Source organism: Hydra viridissima, unplaced genomic scaffold (assembly GCF_058129835.1).
Source record: "Hydra viridissima isolate aposymbiotic clone 2 unplaced genomic scaffold, HvirCarnegie_v1 scaffold_3, whole genome shotgun sequence".
Classification (NCBI taxonomy): Eukaryota; Metazoa; Cnidaria; class Hydrozoa; order Anthoathecata; family Hydridae; genus Hydra; species Hydra viridissima.
Window position 1 is genome coordinate 7,092,413 of NW_028324302.1, and position 22,915 is coordinate 7,115,327.

At 30.3% G+C, this 22,915-nt stretch overlaps 1 protein-coding gene across 1 annotated transcript; it reads right to left on the reverse strand.

The window, feature by feature from the left end:
- Window positions 1–1,101: 1,101 nt before the first annotated feature.
- LOC145202561 (lambda-crystallin-like) lies at window positions 1,102–21,197 on the reverse strand. The gene is made up of 8 exons (XM_090082478.1): window positions 21,104–21,197; window positions 19,831–19,858; window positions 18,931–19,140; window positions 18,533–18,694; window positions 18,318–18,377; window positions 17,426–17,560; window positions 7,566–7,674; window positions 1,102–1,404 (listed from the first exon to the last, which is right to left on the reverse strand). The coding sequence occupies exons 1-8, from the start codon at window positions 21,136–21,138 to the stop codon at window positions 1,190–1,192; spliced, it is 954 nt and encodes a 317-aa protein (XP_089938604.1). The 5' UTR covers window positions 21,139–21,197; the 3' UTR covers window positions 1,102–1,189.
- Between the last annotated feature and the right edge of the window lie 1,718 nt (window positions 21,198–22,915).

A 22,915-nucleotide genomic window follows, 5' to 3' on the forward strand; every position in this document is an offset into this window, starting at 1 on the left:
TACCTAGGTTTCCAAAAGATTAGCTAACACAAAAGCATGACGCGTTTACTTTTTTTTCTTTTAACAATAACCAAAACAATGCATAAGATCCTCATTCTTTTTATTTAGGCTGTTTTTATGTTAATAGCTACTATGGTTACTTTTGTGAATAATGAAGCTATTTAAGAGAAATTTTATGAGAAAGTTAATTTTAAATTGAGTTAGTAGTTATTTTGAAAAGTGCTATTGACAACCCTGATCATCAAATTGATCAGAGTTCAGAAATTTGTTAATTAATCTTCTCCTTGGCAACGTATCAATATCAAAGAGAAAGTTAATAAAATTTTTCTCGAATTGTTTTGTTAGTCATCGCTTTAACATTTAAAACGAGAAAAAAAAAAAAAAAAAAAAAAAACTTTTTGCAAAATCAAAGGATTGTTCTTTTAGAATATTTTAAGAACCATCTTTCGAGCAGAAAGTAGTTTGGTTTTCATTCGTGATAATTTTTTTGACTGATGAAAAATGACAGTAAGTCTGTGTTAATATAAAAAGGAGAGATGAAGAAACCGACTTCAGTTCTAGATCTCATCGAGATTCTGAGATTGAAGTCAAAGAGGTGCTCCAATACGATTAACTACACCATAACAACTAAGCAAAGGCCAAAGACGTCTGGTTGCAAGTAAACTATTGTCCTAAATTATAATTCCGGGACCAGATTAGCTAAATACGTTTTTTCTTAATCAAATTTTCCAAAAATGTTGATAGACAAAGTACGAACAGGATGAAGAGAGAACCGGAAATTAGATCTTTAACTTTAATAAAGATTATTTTAAGTTGCAGTAATACTAACATGACCTTTACAATTGGGGGGACGTGGGGGGGGGGGGAGGGGAAGGGGAAACGGAAGTAGGAATAGATTGATTAGATTAACCAGAAACTTTTGCATGAGCCCAAATAGCCTGTTATTATTGCTAAGATTTTAAATAATCATGATTCGTTTAGCCTATGATTTATAAACGTATCTTCATGACTCGTTGGGTTTGACGGTTATATTTTCGAAAAACTAAGGAATATTTTAAGGTTTTCAATTTTTCATCGGTTATCTAAAAAAGAGCCAGCAACAACATTTGAATAAATTATATCTAAGAATAATTTATAAGATATCTAAGAATAAATACAAAAATTCTTAATGCAAATATTTCTGATGACTTCATTGAGGATCTGTGTACTTACGATGAACAGCTAGTGCACTTAATCGTTGATCACGTAGCGCGCGTTTTTTATTTAATGAATCTAGAGGAATTTTTTCACACATCGCTTGATGAATTGCTTCCATAGTAGGACCAGACCAAGATCTAGTACTTTCTTGTTCTCTGCAAATAGATTCTATATTCGCTCCATACCGTTCGCAATAATCTTTCACACCTGAAAAATAAAAAAATTGTGAAAAAGGAACAAATACGTGAAGGATGATAAGTTGCAGCTGTAAATTAAAATATTTTAACTATTGCCATATACGAATCATAAATCGAATTACGGGTTTTTAATCATTCATACTTGGATTATCATGAAATCGTTTTGGTATGGCGTTTTCAATTATATTTATTTCACCATACTTGGTTAAAACCTAAATGCAAAACTTAAAGCAAACTTTAATTCTTAAAACTCTTCAACTTTCTTTGTTTCGATTAAAAAACGAACCTTGATATGGCCGAACAAGATTCAAATAAGAATTATAATATTTTATACTACTGTGATCAAAAAGTAAGGTGAATTTTTTTATAAAATGAAAAATCTTTATTTATTCTTCCAAATCTGTATCGTCCCCCTCAAAATAATCCCCCCGGCCCCAATGCACTTTTGCCAACGTTTTTTCCAGTCTTCGAAGCATGCCGAAAATTCCTCGGTAGGGATAGCCTTCAATGCGCGTGCCTATTCACGTTGGATCTCTTCAATGGACTCAAAACGATTTCCCCGGAGTGGTCTCTTGAGCTTTGGGAACAGCCAGAAGTCACACGGTGCTAAGTCGGGCAAATACGGTGGTTGTGGAGCAACATGGGTAGAGTTTTTGGCAAAAAACTCACGAAGAACCAGTGCTGTGTGCGAAGGCGCATTATCGTGGTGCAAAATCCAAGAGTTATTGGCCCATAATTCCGGTCTCTTTTTGCGAATAGCTTCACGCAAACGTCGCATAACGCTTAAATAATATTCCTTGTTGACAGTTTGGCCGGTTGGAAGGAATTCGTAGTGCACGACACCACAATAATCAAAGAAAACAGTCAAAATGACCTTGATTTTTGAGCGACTTTGATGTGGTTGCTTCGGTCTCGGCTCGCCTTTTTCACGGTATTCACTCGATTGGTCGGTTGTTTCAGGGTCGTATGCGTAGACCCAAGTCTCATCGCCAGTAATAATTTGTTTGTATACGTCTTGATAGTCAGAAAGCATTGCTTCACACGTTTTAACGCGACGCTCTTTTTCAAAGAAATTGAGAAATTTCGGCACCAAACGTGATTTGAGTCTTCTGAGGCCCAAATGATCCTTCAAAATCGCTTGCACCGACCCAAATGATATTCCAACCATGTCAACAAGGTCTCGAATGGTTAACCGACGATTTGCAAGCACCAATTCTTTGATTTTGTTGATGTGGCGATCATCAATCGAAGTCGATGGTCGTCCGGAGCGTTCCAAGTCATCAACACGTTCTCGGCCTTCTTTGAAGTCTTTGTACCACTTGTAAACATTTTTTTGAGACATAGTCTCTTCACCGAAGGCCTTTTGCAACATTCGATACGTTTCAGCAGCAGAAATATCATCCGCAAACAAAATTTAATAGCACTTCTTTGCTCAACAAAATTAGACATCGTGAAAATCGCCGAATGCACTTTTGGTACTTCAGAAACAAGCGTAAACAAAAAAAAATAATTATGAGTTTGACATGTAATTTGGCGCAAATGTTAATGACATTCCTACCAACTTAAAAATAAAAAAGATTGGACGATTCGAATAAGGCGGGAAGTTTAAATTAAAAATTCACCTTACTTTTTGATCACAGTAGTATAATATATCATATAATATATCATATAATATATATTAATCTCAAATGAGATTCAAAGAATTTCGCAATATTTAAATTTTGGTTTAATTTTAGAATGGCAATTTGAGAATGAACCAGATTTAACTGCAATTTGAGTGGACACCGACAGGTTTTTTTTTTGTTTTTTTTTTCAAATTCTGAAATAACCCTACTTCTCACCTAAAAATGATTTAGTCCAAATTTTATTCATCACTACATCCGTAACATGAATCACATTCATAGATCGTTTCACTAGCAAAGACAAACATCCAACATATCTTCCAGCTCATTTATCGACTGAAACCCGGTTGATAGTCAAATCCGGCTGCAAGTCAAAAAAATACGACCGTACTTTTTATCGACGCAAATCCCAGCATTTCTTTAATAATCTTTAAAAATTTAATAAAAATTTTGTTCGTGGCCCTAACAAAAATTGTTAGTGGAATTTTTTTTAATTTTGGTGCAGTATTATTGTCTCCTAACATTTTGGCAGCTGTTCTATTAACTGGCTTCATAATCTCCTCTCCGTCTATAAATTGTTTCTTTTTCTTTGCTAAAAGAGCCACTTCATACGATTTTTGTTCAATTTGCTCTATTTTTGAAAATATACTTGCTCGTGTATCTTAGTAAAATAGCTGACTTGATTCCATACTTCTTAACAATAAACAGACACTATTGCATATTTTAAATTGGCAAATAGGCATGATTACTGTTGAAATATCTTTCCAGAATACACTTTTTTTATAACTAAAACGCTAAACCACCAAGCAAACTGCTTTTCTGTTACGGAGAGTATACACTCACTTTCAGACATTATGGAAAGAGCACACCCCCTCTTTCCATTCAGCGTTGAATTCACAATATGCTATGTTCATATTTTGTTCAAACTTTCATTTGGTAATATTTTAAATTTTTAAACTAAATATAATTTTTTTTCAGAACAAAAGAAATGAAAACCCAATTGCCAAAACTATAACTACGATAAGTAAATCGAAGTTCAAAATATTTTATTATATCGTAATCTAATTTTTATTATACTTAAACTTTATTCTTTATCAATAGACATTATTTTAGCCTTTAGAAGAAAAATGTGATATCAATCTTGCTGCTGCCTTATTTGCTTGTAAAGCAACCTGTAGTGAAAGAAAAAAACCCTTCAAAAGCTGACAAAATGTTGTTTTTTAAAGTTAAAAGGACATTTAATATACAGTACTGTGAATAAGTTTTAGCCCACCATAAGTTTATAATTATTTTTGATTTTATCGTAAAAATATGAAGGACTTATAAAGTAAAAAAAAATCAGGTTAATAGACACATATATTATAAACAAAAATATCTAGAAATAATTTGATAAAATATGATACAAAAAGAAAGAACAATTAATACTTCGTATGTCCGCCTTTTGCGTTGATCACAGAAGCGAATCTCCTGGAAATTGATTCATATAAATTTGTAATGAAATTTTGTGGAATATTGTCCCACTCTCTTTTTAATATTCGAAAACATTCTTCGACATTTTTGGGGTTATATTCAGCCTTTTTTTTTATCCAAATAATCCCAAACATGTTCAATAATGTTCAAATCTGGACTTTAAGGAGGCCAGTTCATTACTTCGAGAACTCCCTCCTCACACATGTTCTGTAAATATTTTTTGGCCACTCGGGAACAATATTTGGGATCATTGTCTTGCTGTAGAATGAAATTATTTCCAATTAATCTCATTCTAGTTGGTATTGCATGATGTCTTAAAATTTCTTTATACTGTTCTCCTGTCAGTTTGCCATCAATTCTGATTAAATCACCTACTCCAGATGATGAAATACAACTCCAAACTAAAACAGAACCTCCCCCATGCTTGATTGTTGGATGTAGACAATCAGGGCGATTTGCCTCTCCTACCCTTCTTCTTACATACTGTCGTCTTCTGCTACCGAACAATTCAAATTTTGATTCATCTGTGTATAGAACACGGTTTAACATTTCTTGCGTCCAATTATTATGCTGTTTTACATATTTTAGTCTTTTTTCTTTATTGCCACGACGTAGTAAAGGTTTTTGAACTGCAACACACCCTCTTAACCCAGCTTTTAGCAAATGTCGTCGAATGCAAGATGAGGAAACATTTGTCCCAGTCGCAGCCTGAATGTCTTGGGCTAGTTCACTGGAGGTTTTTTTCCGATTTCGCAGAGACACATTTTAAAAATACTTTATGTCATGTTTTGTAAGCTTTGGAGGTCTTCCACTTCGAATTTTATCCTCAAGAGATCCCGTGTTTTTAAATTTTTTTATAATTTCTCTAATGGCTGTCCTTGAATATTTTGTTTTTCGGACAATTTGTCGTTGAGAGTAACCTTCTTCATGAAGCACGATAATTTTTTTACGTTCCAGTAGTGGAATTTTACCCATTTTATTACTCAAATAACAATAAAAATAATAATACAAAAGAAAAAAAACAAAACAAAACGTAAATTAGAAGTTTTGCTCTTAGAAAAACAAAAAATAATGTTAAACACACAATATCTATGAAATATCTTTGTTAACTGTACTATCATCTAATATGAAGCCTTCACAGCAATAAATAAACAAAAATGCAAGAGCAAACTAAAAACAAACGAGCTGATACAAATTGGGTTCAGATCAGCATACAATAAAAATAAACACATTAGATATCTAAATACAAAAATCTATGTAAAATTTTGATAAATATTGCTTTTGTTTGTTAAAATAGTGTTTAGTATTGTTTGAAGTTAGACATTATCTTATATAAAAAAATAATCGGAAGCTATTATTCAAAATCTGTAAAAAAAAAACATGAGTTTTAATAAGTGGGCTAAAACTTATTCACAGTACTGTATATGTTAAATGCTCTAACTCTATCTATCTATCTATCTATCTATCTATCTATCTATCTATCTATCTATCTATCTATCTATCTATCTATCTATCTATCTATCTATCTATCTATCTATCTATCTATATATATATATATATATATATATATATATATATATATATATATATATATATATATATATATATATATATATATATATATATTAAAACGAAGAAACAACTACTAAGTATGGTACTTAAAGTTTCATGCCTAACGGCAATCATCAGCCAAGAAATACAAATCAAAATATATATATATATATATATATATATATATATATATATATATATATATATATATATATATATATATATATATATATATATATATAAAGAAACATATTGGTGTTTAAGATTTTTGTGTAAGTAATGGACCTGTTTTTAGAGGTTTAGTTATTGTATTATCTAGATTATGTTTTGAAGACAATTATCATGTACTTCCCAATCTGCTGTCTTTGATACTTGACTCAACAACTGAGTTGTTAGTTTAATTTTTGAATGAAGTTCACTGGTACAGAATGGTAACAAAAAAAACTGTGTAGATAGGTTGATAAATAGATAGCCCGGAGTGATCAGACTAAGTGAGCTGGTGAGAATCAGAATGGTGTAAGTCAAAAAAAAGTAAATAAATAATGTAACCATTGTGTCATAATGTCATACATTAATCATAATGTCAACCATTGACTTCAATAAGCTCTTTTTTTTTTTGACTACACCATTCTGATTCTCACCAACTCAATTGTTATGTATAAATATATTCAAAATGATTATTATCAAGACTTTATTTATTAGTGTTCATTTTGTTTATCATAATGTGAAAACGATGTTGAGAATGATAAACTAGGAATGTATTATGGATTTGCTATACACAAAAATTTAACTGACCAAAAAAAATCTTTTTTTAAAGAACAATTTTATTAAATAAAATTCATTAATAACAAAATATGTGACCTTTGCACTTAAGTATTTATGAAAAAATATTTGCTCTGATTTAATGATCATTCAAGGAGCAACCAAACAGAAGGTTATAATGCAAAATAAAATTTTTCTAATTATAAAATTATATTTAAACCTAGCAACAGCTATATAAGAGGAAAGCTCTCTCAACCTTCAATACGTTAATACCTCCTCTAATTGACTTGCTAATTGTCTTTAACTTTACTAAAATTTTTACCCATAAAACTTGTTAAGGTTTTAAAAGTTTTAATGTTCCCTGTGTCAATTTGTATAACTTTGTACGGGGTCTGTTTTTCTTTGCCAAAGTTATCACTGGAATCCACTGCAAAGGAACATAGATTGTGCTGCTCTTAAGCATTCTAGCCTTTTCTTTTTAAATGCAGAAGTTCATACAGCCTTCCTCATTCTTAATATGTCCAGTTAAAAGAAATTTATATGAAATTGAGTCAAGGCTAAGTGTATTGAGGGCATACAATTATACCTGCTTTATAAAACTAGCAACTGAGTTAACCCTTGAATGTATTTTGTTGTATATTTTCATTATAGCTTTTTTAGAACTGTAAATGAATTACAGTCTTTAGCAATATTCCTCATTTGAAGCAACAACAAAAACATAACTTTATTATATTACAACTTTAAAAAACAAAAAAATTCTAGTCACCATTAGGAGCATTTAGATGTATTGTTTCAAATGGACCAATTAATGAGTATCTCAAACCAAGCCCCTGTGTCATCACTGTATCAACATCTTCAGGTGAGCAAATACCATCCTTAATGAAATCATAAAAACAAAGAAAGTTTCAATTTCAGGTTTGCAAACAGAAAAAAGAAAAAATATTTTTTTGTAATTTTTCCTATTTTTTATCATCTAAAAATATATTTACTTTTTTAAATAAATATTTAAAACACTAAATTTAAACAATTTAAAGTACTCTTAGTTGGGGAGAGAGAGGGGAGCATTCGTATATAGGCAGATACTCCGCCATTTTAAATCAATTTCAACTTTTGAATGCAGATAATAAATATTGTTTATAATCACTTCTTCCACAGAAAATATACTTCAGTTTTAAGCACTTGTTTCCTGTAAATTTACCTTTTATTTAATTTGCTGCTGCTGATTTTTTTCACATTTTACTGTGTATGGTAAATATGCTACTTTTTTGAGTGTTTATTAAAATGTTTTATTAAAATGTTTTATTAAAATGTTTTAATTAGTTCAAGTTTAAGTTTAAAACTAAAATTTAAAAAAAAAAAAAAAAAAAAGTAAAAAGGGAAACCATTTTTATCATATTAAAAAAATGTTCCTTGAAATTTGAAGAGATAAATAAGGTGATAACAGTAATTTTATTTTTAGCTAGCAACCCGAATTTTGAAGGCCATTGTGAAAAAGGTACAATGGATATGGTTAGATTAATTGTTAGAGAAAACAGAGTCTGGGTTGTATCACGATATTTTTCCTAATTTCAAGTTGCTCCTGCTGTAAGCGTTAGCTATGTGGTATATGAATTGACTAAAAGAGTGCTTGGCATAATGTATTAGCCCTTTTCAAGTTCATGCTTTTTATTTCCATAAAAGGAAATCTTATCTGATATTATGGGGATATAATGTTCAAAATAACAATTGAAGAAAAAATTAATCATTTAGACATTTTGTTATCCTTTTAAGTTTCTAAATATCATTTTTTTCACTTTCATTGATTGTTTTAAATATTATGAATTACTAAAAGAAATTAGTACAACCCAATAAAATGGATATAAAACAAACTACAGTGTGTTCAGAATGTTAACATGAGTGCAAATTTTTAATGGTATTGGTCTAGTTTTTTTATGATAAAATTGTTGAAATAAAGATTCTAAAAAAGATTTTTTTAAGTAACCTTTAGTAAGCTTTAAATAATGAAACAAAAAAAAATTTTGCAATGGAATTTTATAAATCTATATACACCTTATACAGAAAGTTTAAATGCACTTTTTTTGTAAGCTATGGTAAATTTGGACTGGTACAAAGAGAAATATGCCTTGGCACTGATTCAATAAAATTTTCAATCATCTTGATTGGTATTTCAAACCATAATTTTGTCAGTTCTTTTTTAAGCATTTCGTGACAAGTTATTTGCTTTCTTGTTAGTTGATAATCCATCCAGTTCCATAAATTTTCAATTGGGTTTAAGTCAGGCATAGCAGCCGAGAGAAATTTCGGGCCCTGGGGAAGCTTTCTTAAGGGGCCCTCATTATGATCAATTATATACCCAGGACCAAAAGAAGCATGCTCTGGTCATTGAAAATTAAAAATAAAAGTTAATTAAATCTTTTAAAAGTCAAAACTATTTAAATCTTTTAAAAATTACTTTAAAAAATCATTTGTACACACACGGGGCCCCAGGAATCTTCCCCATCAGCCATGAAGTCAGGTGATTGTGCTGGCAAATACTACTTTCAACAAAATAATTGGTGATTGAATGCACTGTATGACATGGAGCATTCTCTTGTTAAAATAACCAGTTTTGATCAGCCTGGAATAAAACACAGAAAGGGATAAGTGAATTTTCCAAAATGTCACAATACCCACACTGGTTCAATCCTCCCTTGTTTATTTAATGACAGCCAAAGCCTGAATCTGATATGCATACTCATATGCCAACAGAGCCACCACCTTTTAGAATACAGCTCTGTGTATGTTGCTTCAAATACTTTTCCGTATTTTTGTGACAAACAAATCTCTTGTTTTTTCTGTTAGTAATTTAAAAATTCAACTCATCACTAAAGATAATCATTTTCCATTGTTCCACTAAATAACTTAAACGCTCTTTGCACCATTTTTTTCATTTTTTGCAATCAGTTAATGTCAACATAGGCATTCTTACAGCATGAAGTGAGTTTAATTCTTTTTTGCGTAGTAACTTACTTATTGTCATATGACTGTTTTGTCTACAAGCAAACTACTGATTTCTGCACTCAAAGATGATATTCCTACTTTTGGGTTGTTTCTGCTTAGCATGTAAAGCATATTTTCATTGTGAGCTGACTGTTTTTTGGATGCTCAATACAAGGTTTATCATTGACACTACCAATTAATAAGTAATTTTTTATTGTTGTACAAAAGCTGAATTCAGAAATATTTAAGTGTCTGCTGATTTGTCAATTGCTCATTTTCATTTTATGCATGTCAATTACTTCCCATTTAGCTTTCGATGAGACAGCTCTTTTACCCATGAAAATATGACCTTTTGACAAAGTTTTATCAGTTGAAAATTGCTGATGATTGAATCAAATTGTAGACGCAGTCTTTATGCAAAATAAAATTAGAATAAGGATGCAAATACAATACCCTAACACTATAAAATTACACCATTAGTATCAATAAACATAAATCCGGATCACATCTCATCAATTTATCGGGTTATTATTTCTTAAAAGAATCATACACATTAAAAAAACAAGTGCATTTAAACTTTCTGTACAAGATATATATATATATATATATATATATATATATATATATATATATATATATATGTAGACGCAGTCTTTATGCAAAATAAAATTAGAATAAGGATGCAAATACAATACCCTAACACTATAAAATTACACCATTAGTATCAATAAACATAAATCCGGATCACATCTCATCAATTTATCGGGTTATTATTTCTTAAAAGAATCATACACATTAAAAAAACAAGTGCATTTAAACTTTCTGTACAAGATATATATATATATATATATATATATATATATATATATATATATATATATATATCTTTTTTAAAAAGTTCTGATACATAGACCTGATTGGTTGCTTGTAAAAGACTTATATTTTCAGATTTGAGTAAACCAAGTGATGGATGACTTCTCATGAATCCTTTCATCCAGTTATATCTTGCTATTGTGTTATATATATATATATATATATATATATATATATATATATATATATATATATATATATAACACAATAGCAAGATATAACTGGATGAAAGGATTCATGAGAAGTCATCCATCACTTGGTTTACTCAAATCTGAAAATATAAGTCTTTTACAAGCAACCAATCAGGTCTATGTATCAGAACTTTTTAAAAAAGAATATTTAAATGGTGCACCAGACAGTAGCTTAGGATTAGTAAACCCTACTGGTTTGATAAATGGAGTTTGCTTCATTGAAGTTTTGAAGCCTGTCCAAAATCACATTAACTGTACAAAAGATAATTTAATATTAATTTACCAGACAATCATAAATTCCATGTTACTCTTGAAGCAATCATTGTTTGCAGAGAGAACAGAATTGTATTTGTAACATACCCACCATGATGTAGGATTATATGGGTAATTTAAAGAGAAATTGAAAACTTTATTTAACAATTGAATCCTGGTAAAGCTATAACCATTTACAACTTGCTCCTTTAATCAACACATCATATTTAGGAACATTTTCATTGAAAAATATCATATCAGCATTTACCAACAATGGTAACTGGCCACTCTATAAGTCAATTTTTTTCTGAAGATAATTTTGAGTCTACATTTGCAACAGATCACACTGATCCAAAAATAATGGTTGGAAAAAACCTCCTGTTGTAGCTGTTACAACAGATAGAGGAGAAGCATTACAAGAAGATGTATTGGGTTGGGGAATATATTCGTAGCATTTTTATATTTTATTTTATTTTACAAAGATTTGTTTCTGCTTGACAAAGTGTAAATATACATTCAAGAGCTCTTTCTGCTCTACAAAACTGTCCTAATCGTCTTTTGGAATAATTTAATTTTTTGTTACTTTTAAGGCTTAAAAATGGAATGTCCAGGAGGTAAAAAACAACATTTTCGACACCTACTTTTCTTTGCTTTTCATTGAGGCCAAAAGGCTGCTGAAGCAACCCGGGACATTTGCAACGTATACGGAGATGGTGTCATAGGTGAGTCCACTGCACGAAAATGGTTTGCAAAGTTTAAAAATGGCAATTTTGACGTCGACGACACACATCGCAGCGCACTATGGGACAAAAGTATACAAATTTTGCACAAAAATATTTGTGATAATTATTTTGTTTGTTTATGCCTGTAAATGTCATTACATAAACCCCATATTGGTTTTCATCAAAATATTTGCAAAATTAGAGATTTGAAGATTGTTCTTTGTCCTAACAAAGGATTTTGTGGGTTGGTTCCTTTGTGCATAACTCCATCCAATTTTCAATTTTTTGAAAAGTTCTCAATAAAAAGTAAATGAAAAAAGTTTGGGTTTTTAATAATAGCATAAAGAACTATATTATAAGATATTATAGGTAGGTAGATATTGCAGTTATTTAATAATTAATAAATATGCAAAACTTACTGCTAAATATCTAAGTCTATGTCTTCAAAATAGTCAATAAGAGAACATTCATTTAAATCCATGAAATTTGATTCCTCAGTTGTAGTCTCCCAATCAGCTTCTTGTTCATAATTTTTAAATAATAGGAAATTTTTGACAGCTTCTGATACCTGATGTTTAATCCTTTTCATTCTCACATCCAGTTTTGCTGAAGACACTGTAGGGTCCAATGAATCTAATGCTCGATTAAATACATCGAGCAAATTACTTTTACGAGAACACTTTCGAGAATGATATCTTCGATTCTGCCTATAGTACTTATTACAAGATTCAGCTCCCTCTTCACCAAAAAATCCAGGTGATAATGGTAGTGTCATAATAATGTTTTTTGAATGACAAAGAATTTTATGAAGAGAGGCAGGCATGTTGAACCATTTATAATTACTAATAAATAAGGAATATGTATCATGGCAGAAGGACCCAAATTTTTTAAAGTCCAAATGTTCGTGACAATTAAGGGCAGCTAGAATGGTGCTTAAATTTGATACAAGTTCATCATCTAGTTCTAAAATTTTATCGAGATCATGAGGTTTACTGAAAAGTCTCCAACATAAATTACCAGTTGTTGTATTTCCCTGTCCGCCTTGACATGTTCTATCAATTTTGATCTTAAAGAAGTCCTCTACTTTATGTCGAACTCTGTCCTTCTCTTCAGCTAAAGCTTTTTTATTTTCCTCACCTTTAACTTGCCATAATTCTAACTTTTTTCTGTATGATAAATTAAGCAAGCAATTGAGAGTGTTGATGGTAGCATGCAAAGGCTGGCAACCATAAATAAGGGACGAATCACCTTTTGGCTTAAATTGATCATTATCAAAGTTTAGCAAGTTGTTAAAATGCTTTGGTGTTGATTTACAAATGGGGCAGCTTTGGGAAGATTTATTGTCAAGTAAAAAATTTAAAATTTTCCCATTAATTAAAGTCAGAAAGAATAACAATGAAATATTAACTTGCAACTCTTCTCCAGTATCTGTTTGATATGGAGCTAAGTTTTTGATGTCCTCTTCAATTTGTTGGAAGGTTACCTTAACATGTTCCATTGTTTCTTTAGTAAATTCCAGAGACAGAGGGTGCACAGATCTTAATTGGTTTCTGTGTACTGATTTTACTAAGAAGCTCCTCTGCATTATCAATATTATCGATGACTATCTTAATCAATTGTTTCAGGAATTTACATCTTTTTCTATGTGATGCTGTTTGAACAGCTTTTAGTAAAACATAAATGCAGTCTTCAGAATCTTCGGCTATTTGAGTTGCCGCCTGATATTGCCTTCTTTCGCACAATTCTTCTAATGATTTTGATGGTCATCCTTTTTTTCTTAATGGTGATGTTTGGCATGGTTGAACAAAATACTCAGGAGAGATCACAAATTGTTCAGAGTAAGTGGGATGATGGCGCATTAGATTTGTAGAATCATAATTCCTTAATCTCCAATCTCAAGAGAAATTACTTTTAAGATTATTCAAATCTTCTTTTAATGCAGTAATTCCACTTTCAGTTAATTTTTTATTGTAAAATGATTCAATCTTTGTAATCCATTTTAAAAAACTGATTTCAAAATTTTCTTTAAATAACAATTTTCCAAACTCAAATTTCAACAAACTGATTGCTGCTGTATTTTCACTATTTTCGGTCATCATTAATTACTTTTATGAAATGCGCAATAAAAATTAATTATATGATCCTTTAATAAAATCGGTTTAGATGAATTTAAGTGATAATAAATGTCACAAGATAATTTACTGCTTACTCATATGCAAACATTACCAAGAATTCTACCCTAAACGCATAATGACATAATTTTATTTAAAAACTAGTTATACTTAAATAAATATTTTGTGCATGTAAGCTTTCAGAAATAATATTTAATGGAAATTATAAAGTTGATCACATGTATGTATTAGCAAGGTCGTAGACAACTTTTTTTGATGTTTGAGCTAAGCAACTTTGAAACATGAAGAAAACTCCATATTTAAGTATGTTCATACATATAAGGAATGAGGATGCTACGCAAAAAGTTGCATTGATTGGAGACTGGGAACAACAAAAACCCCAAAATGTTAGCCCCCCAGCCCCAAAAATGAGGGCAATCGGTCAAATTTGTTATTATTTTTGTTAATTTTAAACTTTATTTGTATTCATTGACAAACTTCAAATTTGATTCAATAATCTCTTTTTGATCGGCTTTAATGACTTATAAATTTTACACCCCCCTCAAATTGAGGTTTTTGTGAAGTTCCATCATTCTGTTTGAAATTCAATAACTCTCAAACGGGGATTTTGAGGGGTATATAACCTTAACCTTTTTGAAACCCGGAGTATTCACCTTTCATTTGGTACCAAAATAATTGATACTTTTTGATACTATGGAGAATGCGGGTCTTGTAAAGACAAAAATATGGTAATAACCCCAAATTCCGTATCTCTAAATATTTCTTAAAATGTTTTATACGTGGAGAAATATAGATCTGATTAGTTGCAATCAATTGCTAAGAATAACATTTGTAACTACTAAATATGTGTTGTAGGAAAAGCTTCTACTTGTTTGCGCAAATCCTTTGCAGGAAAATATCAGAAATTTTCTTTTTTTTTTTTTTTTTTATTAATAAATATCAATTTCGATAACCTACAATATCAATACTGTGAGAGATATTTTCAAAGTTCGTTTAGCTACAAATTTCTATAATCACTAGTTAATAAAAAATCATATCTAAATTGAAAATTAAAAAATTGTGATTTTTGATTTTTGTGATAAATTTTTATTATTTTATCCCATAGTGCAGCGGGAGACCTTCTGACTTCGACGAAGAGCATCTCAAAGCACTTTTAAAGGAGGACAGTCACCAAACAAGTCGTGAATTGGCCAAAAAAATGAACTGTGATCATAAAACGATTCTCAACCATCTTCATTCAATGGGATTTGCTGAAAAATTGGGAGCCTGGGTACCTCACGAGTTGAGCAAAGTAAACAAAGAAAATCGCCTTCAAATTGCTTCTCAACATCTCGCCAGCCATCGAGCAACACGTGGTCATAAACAGCGCTTTTTGTATCGAATCGTCACGGAAGATGAGAAATGGTGTCTACACATTAATATGAAGCAAAGGAAGGAATGGGTGGCACCAGGAGATACGCCAAAGCCCAGAGTCAAGCATGACCTTCATCCAAAGAAGATCATGATATGTGTGGGAAATGCTGGGAAATGCTCCATAGGAATGTCACGATCACCAAGGAGCTCTACATAGCCCAGCTACGCCGCGTAAATGAAGCTATTCAACTGAAAAGACCTCATCGACAAAGCCAAACCATACTCCTTCACAACAACGCCAGACCCCATGTTGCACAAGTCGTCAAAGCCACACTCCAAGAGCTCGAATGGGAGGTCCTTCAGCATCCGCTGTATTCTTTGGATCTTGCACCCACAGATTACCATCTTTTCCGATCTCTGTCGAACCATATGAGGGGCGTTACCTTTGATAATGAAGAGGACCTTAAAAACTGGGTCAATAACTTCTTTGATACTAGACCGGGCAATTTTTGGCGGAAAGGCATTGACAAATTGGTCGAGAGGTGGGAGGAGGTCGTAAACAGCGATGGCGAATACATAATCGATTAATTTATTATTATAAGTAAAGATTTCCTTTAAATAAAAGTCTTTGATAAAAACGCTACGAATATATTCCCCAACCCAATACATGACAATTCACTACCAAAAAGTTCATTAACTTCAGTAATGATGTGTCTGTATCCCAAAAACTGCAGGGCGTAAGAAACTAACAACAGCTACTGGTACCAGATTGTCTGTAGACCACAGAAGAAACAGACTGGCTTTTGCAAGGAGGCATATGAATTGGAAAATACATGATTGGGGACAGGTCTTATTTACAGAAGAATCAAGGTTTTGCCTTGTAAGTTCTGATCACCCTCCAAGAGTGTACAGAAGACTAAATGAAAGATATTTCACTTGTAACATTTAAGAAACCACTTTATATAGAGGTGGCTTATTGATGGTATGGGGTGGAATATCTTTAACAGCTCGCACTGAGCTTTTTATTGGTGATGGTGGATGTCTGATTTCTCAACGATACATAGCAGATATTTTAGAAGCATTTGTGGTACCTTTTGCACCATATATTGAAAATGGAGACAGAAGCACTGGTCAAATATTGTCAGTAGTTATTTGCTGAGCAGCCTGTGATATTGAAGCCTTTAGATTTTCAGGTGTTAAGGGTGGTCCTGCCACATACACCAACTGTTTTAGATTGCCCCAGTATCAGAAATTGTAAGGAGATAAATCTGGAAAAAACAAACCACTAAACGAACCAAGAACCACTAGAAAAAACAGATAACAACACAATCATTTGTGAAGGTCTCTGTTAGAAATTGTTGCACATTTGTCTTTATGTGGAATGAATTACCATCTTGTTGGTATATTGTTGATGGACATTTTTGACGGGCTTTCAAGTATAGACATGGTGCTGTAACATACATAACTGTCACCATTAAATACAGCTGGTTTCTTTGAAGACTGGTAGAACAACAGTTTTGCTGGAAAAATCTATCCACATGCACAACTATGGTGAATTGAGCGACTTTTTGGTACAGCTGTAAGAATTTGTATTACTCTAAAGACAATCTTGGTGTAAAAAAACTCCATCTAGATGGAAATATGTCTCATCTGTCAACAGAAACTTGTCTAGATTATCTAAGTGGTTTTCCAAAAACCATGCAGTGAATTCCTTCTGCTTTGCACAATTGGCTGGCTCCAATCAATGATACACTGATATGTAAAATTTAGTAGTTTAGAAGACAAAATATGATTGGTTTACCAGAAATATATATTTTTGTAGTGAATTATAGGATACAAAGGTTTAGTTTTTGTGGTGAATTATATGATACACTGTATATGTAAAATAATTATTTTATGTTATTTTGGCATTAATTTGGTTTTCAAGTTTCAGCTTGTTTGGTTTCAGTTTCCCATAATTTTTGGCTACAGTTTTAGTTACAGTTTTGCTAAATCAAAATTTCTGGGTTTCAGCTGAAATTTCAGTTTTAATTGTTCACTATTCTACTTACATTTAAATAGTTCTAAAAAAAATAAATGGACCAACTTTGATAAGATTATGCATTTATAAAAAGTGAGAGATACCTCAACAAGACGCCATGCTTCCATCAATACAGCATATTGAAGGCGATTAAGAATGAAACCATTCACCTCTTTCTTTACAAGTACAGGATGTTGTCCTATTGCTTTCATTATCTTTATTGTTTCATCAATCATTGACTTAAAAACAGGAAAAACTAATAACTTAAACAAATTAAATGAATTAAATGATCAGTTGACAACAGCATCAAAAGCGTTTAGCTTTTGAAATTATTTATTAGAAAAATTTTGAAATTCTACTTTAAGATAGTGTAATCTGAATGAACCTCAAAGTTTAATTGCTTGTTAATTTCTTTTTATAAAATTTAAAAATATATTTTAATTTTATCTAAAAACAGTTAAAAACATAACAGTTTTAAGTTGCTAAACTAAAAATTCAGAAATTGTGACACACTATAAATTCTTGGCAACTTCTTTGTTCTAAAAATGATTTCAGTTTGTTTTTTTGTTGTTAACCTAATAAGTAGAAAAACAATAAATAAAAAATTTTAAAAACAAATTTAAATGAAATTGTTTATAGAAAATTGTCTTTAAAAGATAAAGTAAAATGCTTTCAATGTCATGTCATGAAGTTGTGGCAAAACTTTTAATTAAATAAAAAGTCATTATTCATATTTTTCCAACAGAAACAAACAATTTATGCAGATTTTATACTTAAGATATAGAAAAAAACAACTTCATGCAAAGTTTTACACCTTATATCCCTTTAATTGAAGATTTTTTATTTATCTATGGATCAACTTGGTTAAACATTAAAGATTTTTGCATGTAAAGAAATTCATTAAAAAGATGGATATCAAAACTTTAACAAATTCAAAATCCAAAGAAAACTGTTGATTTTTTATAAAAAGAAACCTAAGAACTAAAATATTGTTACCTGATGAGTATATGGTGCTGGAATAATTTCAACTAATGGTACAAGATACGGTGGATTTACCTGTAAGTAATACAAATTATTTGGCTTCCTAAAACTCAATACTTTTAAAAAAACTAAACATTTCTGCTATCATTAAATCATATCAGTTTTAAATTAAAACTATTTAAAAAAATTTTTCAGAAATAAAAAGTTTAAATAAAAAAATATTTTGTTACCGGATGTGAAACTAAACATTGTGCTTTATGAACCAATTCTTTTGTAAACAAAGATGGAAAAAGACACGAGGAAGAACTGCTCAAAATAGTTTCTTCTGAAATAATGTTGTCCAGCTCTTTAAACAAACTTTTCTTCAATTCAAGATTCTCAGGAATAGACTCCTAAAAATTAAACTTTTCATTGAAATTGAATTTGTATGATTGGTCTTAACTTTTCCATTTCAAACTACCTTAATAAAACAGAAAAACTTAATTAGTTGTTTGTGACAAACTTAAATTAGTTGTGTGCAATTATTTTAAATCAAATTTAAAACTTTTAAACTTCTGATTAAGTGTAAATTTTATCAATTATTACAAAAAAGAAAACACGCAAAATGAAATTATACAAAAAAATACACCTGTACAAACAAGGCTCCTTTAACAGCTTCCTGAAGTGTGGTGCTTGTAGAAACCAAACTCATTGCATTATCAACTGAAGTGAAGTTTTTATCAACTAAACCTTTTTCATAAAATTCATTGAGCAATACTTTTATTGCCTCAACAGCAGATGTCAGTTGACCCAAGTTGTTATCATACATGCACACCTCAAATCCTGCTTTGCAAAACATCTAAAAATTAAATAAAGTTTTTTATTATATGAAGAAATCATTTAAAAATTTTAAATGTCACCCTTAGAAACGCTTTCATTTTTTTACCAAACTATATACAGACTAAGACAACCGAAATCCCAAAATTTGAGTGTCTTAATCATTGTGGTTCAAAAGTTACAATGCTTAAATGTTGGGTGTTTGTTTATTATTCCTCACCTTTGAAAATACTCAGATAGTAATTTTCTTTATTTTTTAGCCATCAAAACTCTTTTTATAGGTCAAATAAGAAATTCTTAATGACAGATTTTGTGACATTTTTCAGAAATATATCTGGTCTTCAAACAACCACAACTTTTGAACCAGTTAGGAGATCAAATTTTGGGAAGTATTGTGTCTCTATTGGTAATAAAAAATCAAGGAAATCTGTCTTTGAGGGTGACAGCTTGGATGATTTCATACCAAATGACCCTGAAAATTCTCAGTTATAACTTCACTTTGGTTTAAATATATTAGGCTTTGGTATTTTAGCTAGCAACCAATACTGCCCTAAACTAGTATTGATTACCATAATCACTAAGTAACTAAGTGCAGTTAGCATGGCATATTTTTCTTAACTAAAATGAAAAAAAAGGCTTACCTATTTTTTAAAGGGGTTCAAAAAAAAGTGAATTGCCAATTGTTATTAAAAAAATAAGAAAACAGACTTACTGCTGCCCAGGATCTACCAATTAATCCACTAAAATGAAATGGATAGGTAGTATTATATAAGCAACTATTGAAACTGTGATAAACATTGAGTTGTAGTGGATACACCATTTTACTCAGCAGTGCTTTGATGTGGTTTTATTGACACCACATTAGTTCAAGATTGTTATGTCCACTGTGAGCATAATAAAAACCTTAACAATCGCAGTGAAAAATATATTTTCCAAAAAAGCAAGTAACATTTAAATTAGGAAACATCTTTTTATCTTTGAATCTACTTCTCCTGAGTGATAGGTTAAAATGGTATATAAAGAGTTACTTTCTCTGTAGAAAAGTAGAAACAGATAATTTCAGCAACTAAAGCAACTTTGGATGTTAAGCAGTAAAAAAAAACAGGTCTTAGGAAAAAGATTAAAATCTGAAGAGCGTTGAGATGTGAACTCAGTCTATCATCTCTAAGACATTATAATTATCATTTTACTTAGAAATATTAAAATCATAATTTTTGTTTAATTAAATAGCAATAAAAAATAAAATTATTAATTTTTGAAAAATTTTTTTGAAAAATTTTAAGTAATTTTTTAAAAAAAACAACAGAATATTGCTTTAGTTTTAGAATAAACTTTTTATTTGTTAAAAGCAACACCAAAAAATGCCACAAATAGGTTGATAAAAAAAACAATTGAGTAAAAATATTTAAATTTGAAGAGTATAACAACCAATTTATAACAACAAGGTTGCAAGGCAGTGGTGATAGTTTTGGTCTTTGGGGTTACTATCTGTTAATGGATTAGTCTTGTGCAAAATATATACAGCAGAACTTCAGGATCCATTAATAAAAATGCTTAATAATCAAAATAAAAATGGCAGTTTCAAAAGGTTGGGGATTCTACCCACACAACTATAAGTCACTAACTGATGAAAGAAAATGAATTTAATTTAATGCTTAGTTATTAAATTTAAAATCAAATAAATTTTTTGTGTACTTGAATATATTAAGAATTGGCAGAGGTGTACAGAACCAAACCCGAAACCTTTTTTCGTAAAATTTTTTTTTCTTATTAAGTTACAAAAAATTGTAATCAAACCATTTGCTTTGATATCATATAAAAAGACGTATTAAAACTTATTTTTTTGAAAAAAAAATACTTCTTAAATCTTTTAGTTAAGATGCTTTGAAAATGCTATAAACAAAAAAACCCCTTTGTGCCTGTTTTCTTTTAAAAGCACCTTATCATGTACTTTATCATGTATTATGTACCTAATTTAATCGTACCTGCCGATAACAGCAACTTTTCCTCTGCCATCCATTTTTCTTTTCTTTTCTTTTTTTTTTTTAATAATCAACTAAAAAGTTTTAAATAGATAAAAAGTTAAATTTCTTAAAAAAACCTAATATTTTCTTAAAATTAGAAAAAAAAAAAAAAAAAGGTTCACAAATCTTCCTGTATAATCACAAATTTTTAAACATTTTAAAGTGGTTTGATAAATAGTTCAACATTATTTTGGTCAAGAAACGTAAACATCTATTAAAAGGACGCTCCCCTGAGTCTGTAAATATTGCCGTAAATTTTTTTAAAAAATTTTTTAAAAATAGACAAATTTAATTACATATCAATTCACCAAGTCTTTCAAATAATTTTAATCATGGTTTTTTGATGTTGTTAAAATTTTTTATAGTTTAAGAAAAAATTATCATGGAGAAACTTAGACACCCAATTCAAAGTGGTTCTCAAATTAATTAACTTTTAATTATCTGATTTAAGGCCGGTTTACACGGTACTAAAAAATAAGTATTAATTAATTAAAAATATCCATAATACATTCAGAATCAGCTTTTCACGGGGAATTTGTTTTTAACATTTAAAAACCTTTATATTTAAAAGTTTTTAGGTTATTTGCAAAACATTTATTTTTGGCTAAGCATGTTTTTGTAATTTGCGAAGGTGCAAAAATTAAAAAAGAGAATTTTTAACTATATGAGTAGCTTTTATAGATGCTCTCTTGTGAAAATTTCAAATTGCGCCAAGGAAATCGTTTGGCATTGCGCAATATTGTTTAATACCATAAGAAGAACTATCACCATATTTACTTATTACTGCATCTATTTGTATGTATACTTAAATATTTTTATTTATTTAATGTGCTCAAATTTATTAAAAAAAAAAAAAAAAAAAAAAAGTTTATGTTATTCTTTAAAAAATTTTACTTAAACAGTTATTTGTAAATGAAGTACGATCAGGTGGTATCTGGCGCATTGTGTCACGTGATTTTATCGAAAAAATAAAGGGTGATCAATCAAGAGTTTTTTTTTTCAATTGGAACATTTTAACAGATCACGCGTAAGAACTCTCAAACTGTATACATATTGTTATTCAGTATTCGTTTGAACTTCTTCATGGATAGGTTTACACTGTAACAACGTTTACAAATTTTAAAATTGTATTATAAAGATCAGCGTTCTGTGAAAAGTATTTTTCGTTTTACATTATTAGATAATACTCGACCAAATAAATCACGTCCAGCACGTTGTGCAGAAAACATAGTGGCTGTAGCTGAGAATTTCCACGGTGACTCGGATGAACTGATTCGTAACCGTTCTGAACAACTTGACATGTCGTATGGAACTTGAGTAATTTTACGCAGAGATCTTGGTTTAAAGGCATTTAAAATTCAACTCGTGCAAAAATTGAAGCTGGCAGACCTACCCCAGCGGCATAATTTCAGTATTTGGGCTCTGGATAGGATCCTGAAATTCGTTTTTTACAACCAAAGTTTTGTACAGCGACAAGGCTCATTTTAGGCTGAATCATCGATCAAATCATCGATCAACGGACTTTATTGCATTACGACTAATTAAATGTAAAACTGAAAAAAATAATAATAATATTCCTTCAAAAATGAGGCGGGCGCCAATGTAATTGTCAAATGCGCTTGTTGTCTGAAATTTAAGCCCGAGATGTTGACAACATTTGGTTTTAACGACAACATTTAGTTTTAGACAGCGGTACTTGCTATACAGCTTGTGAAACAATAGATTTATTGGGTTACTGTTTTGGTGGCCACTGAGATAGTGTGATATCAAACC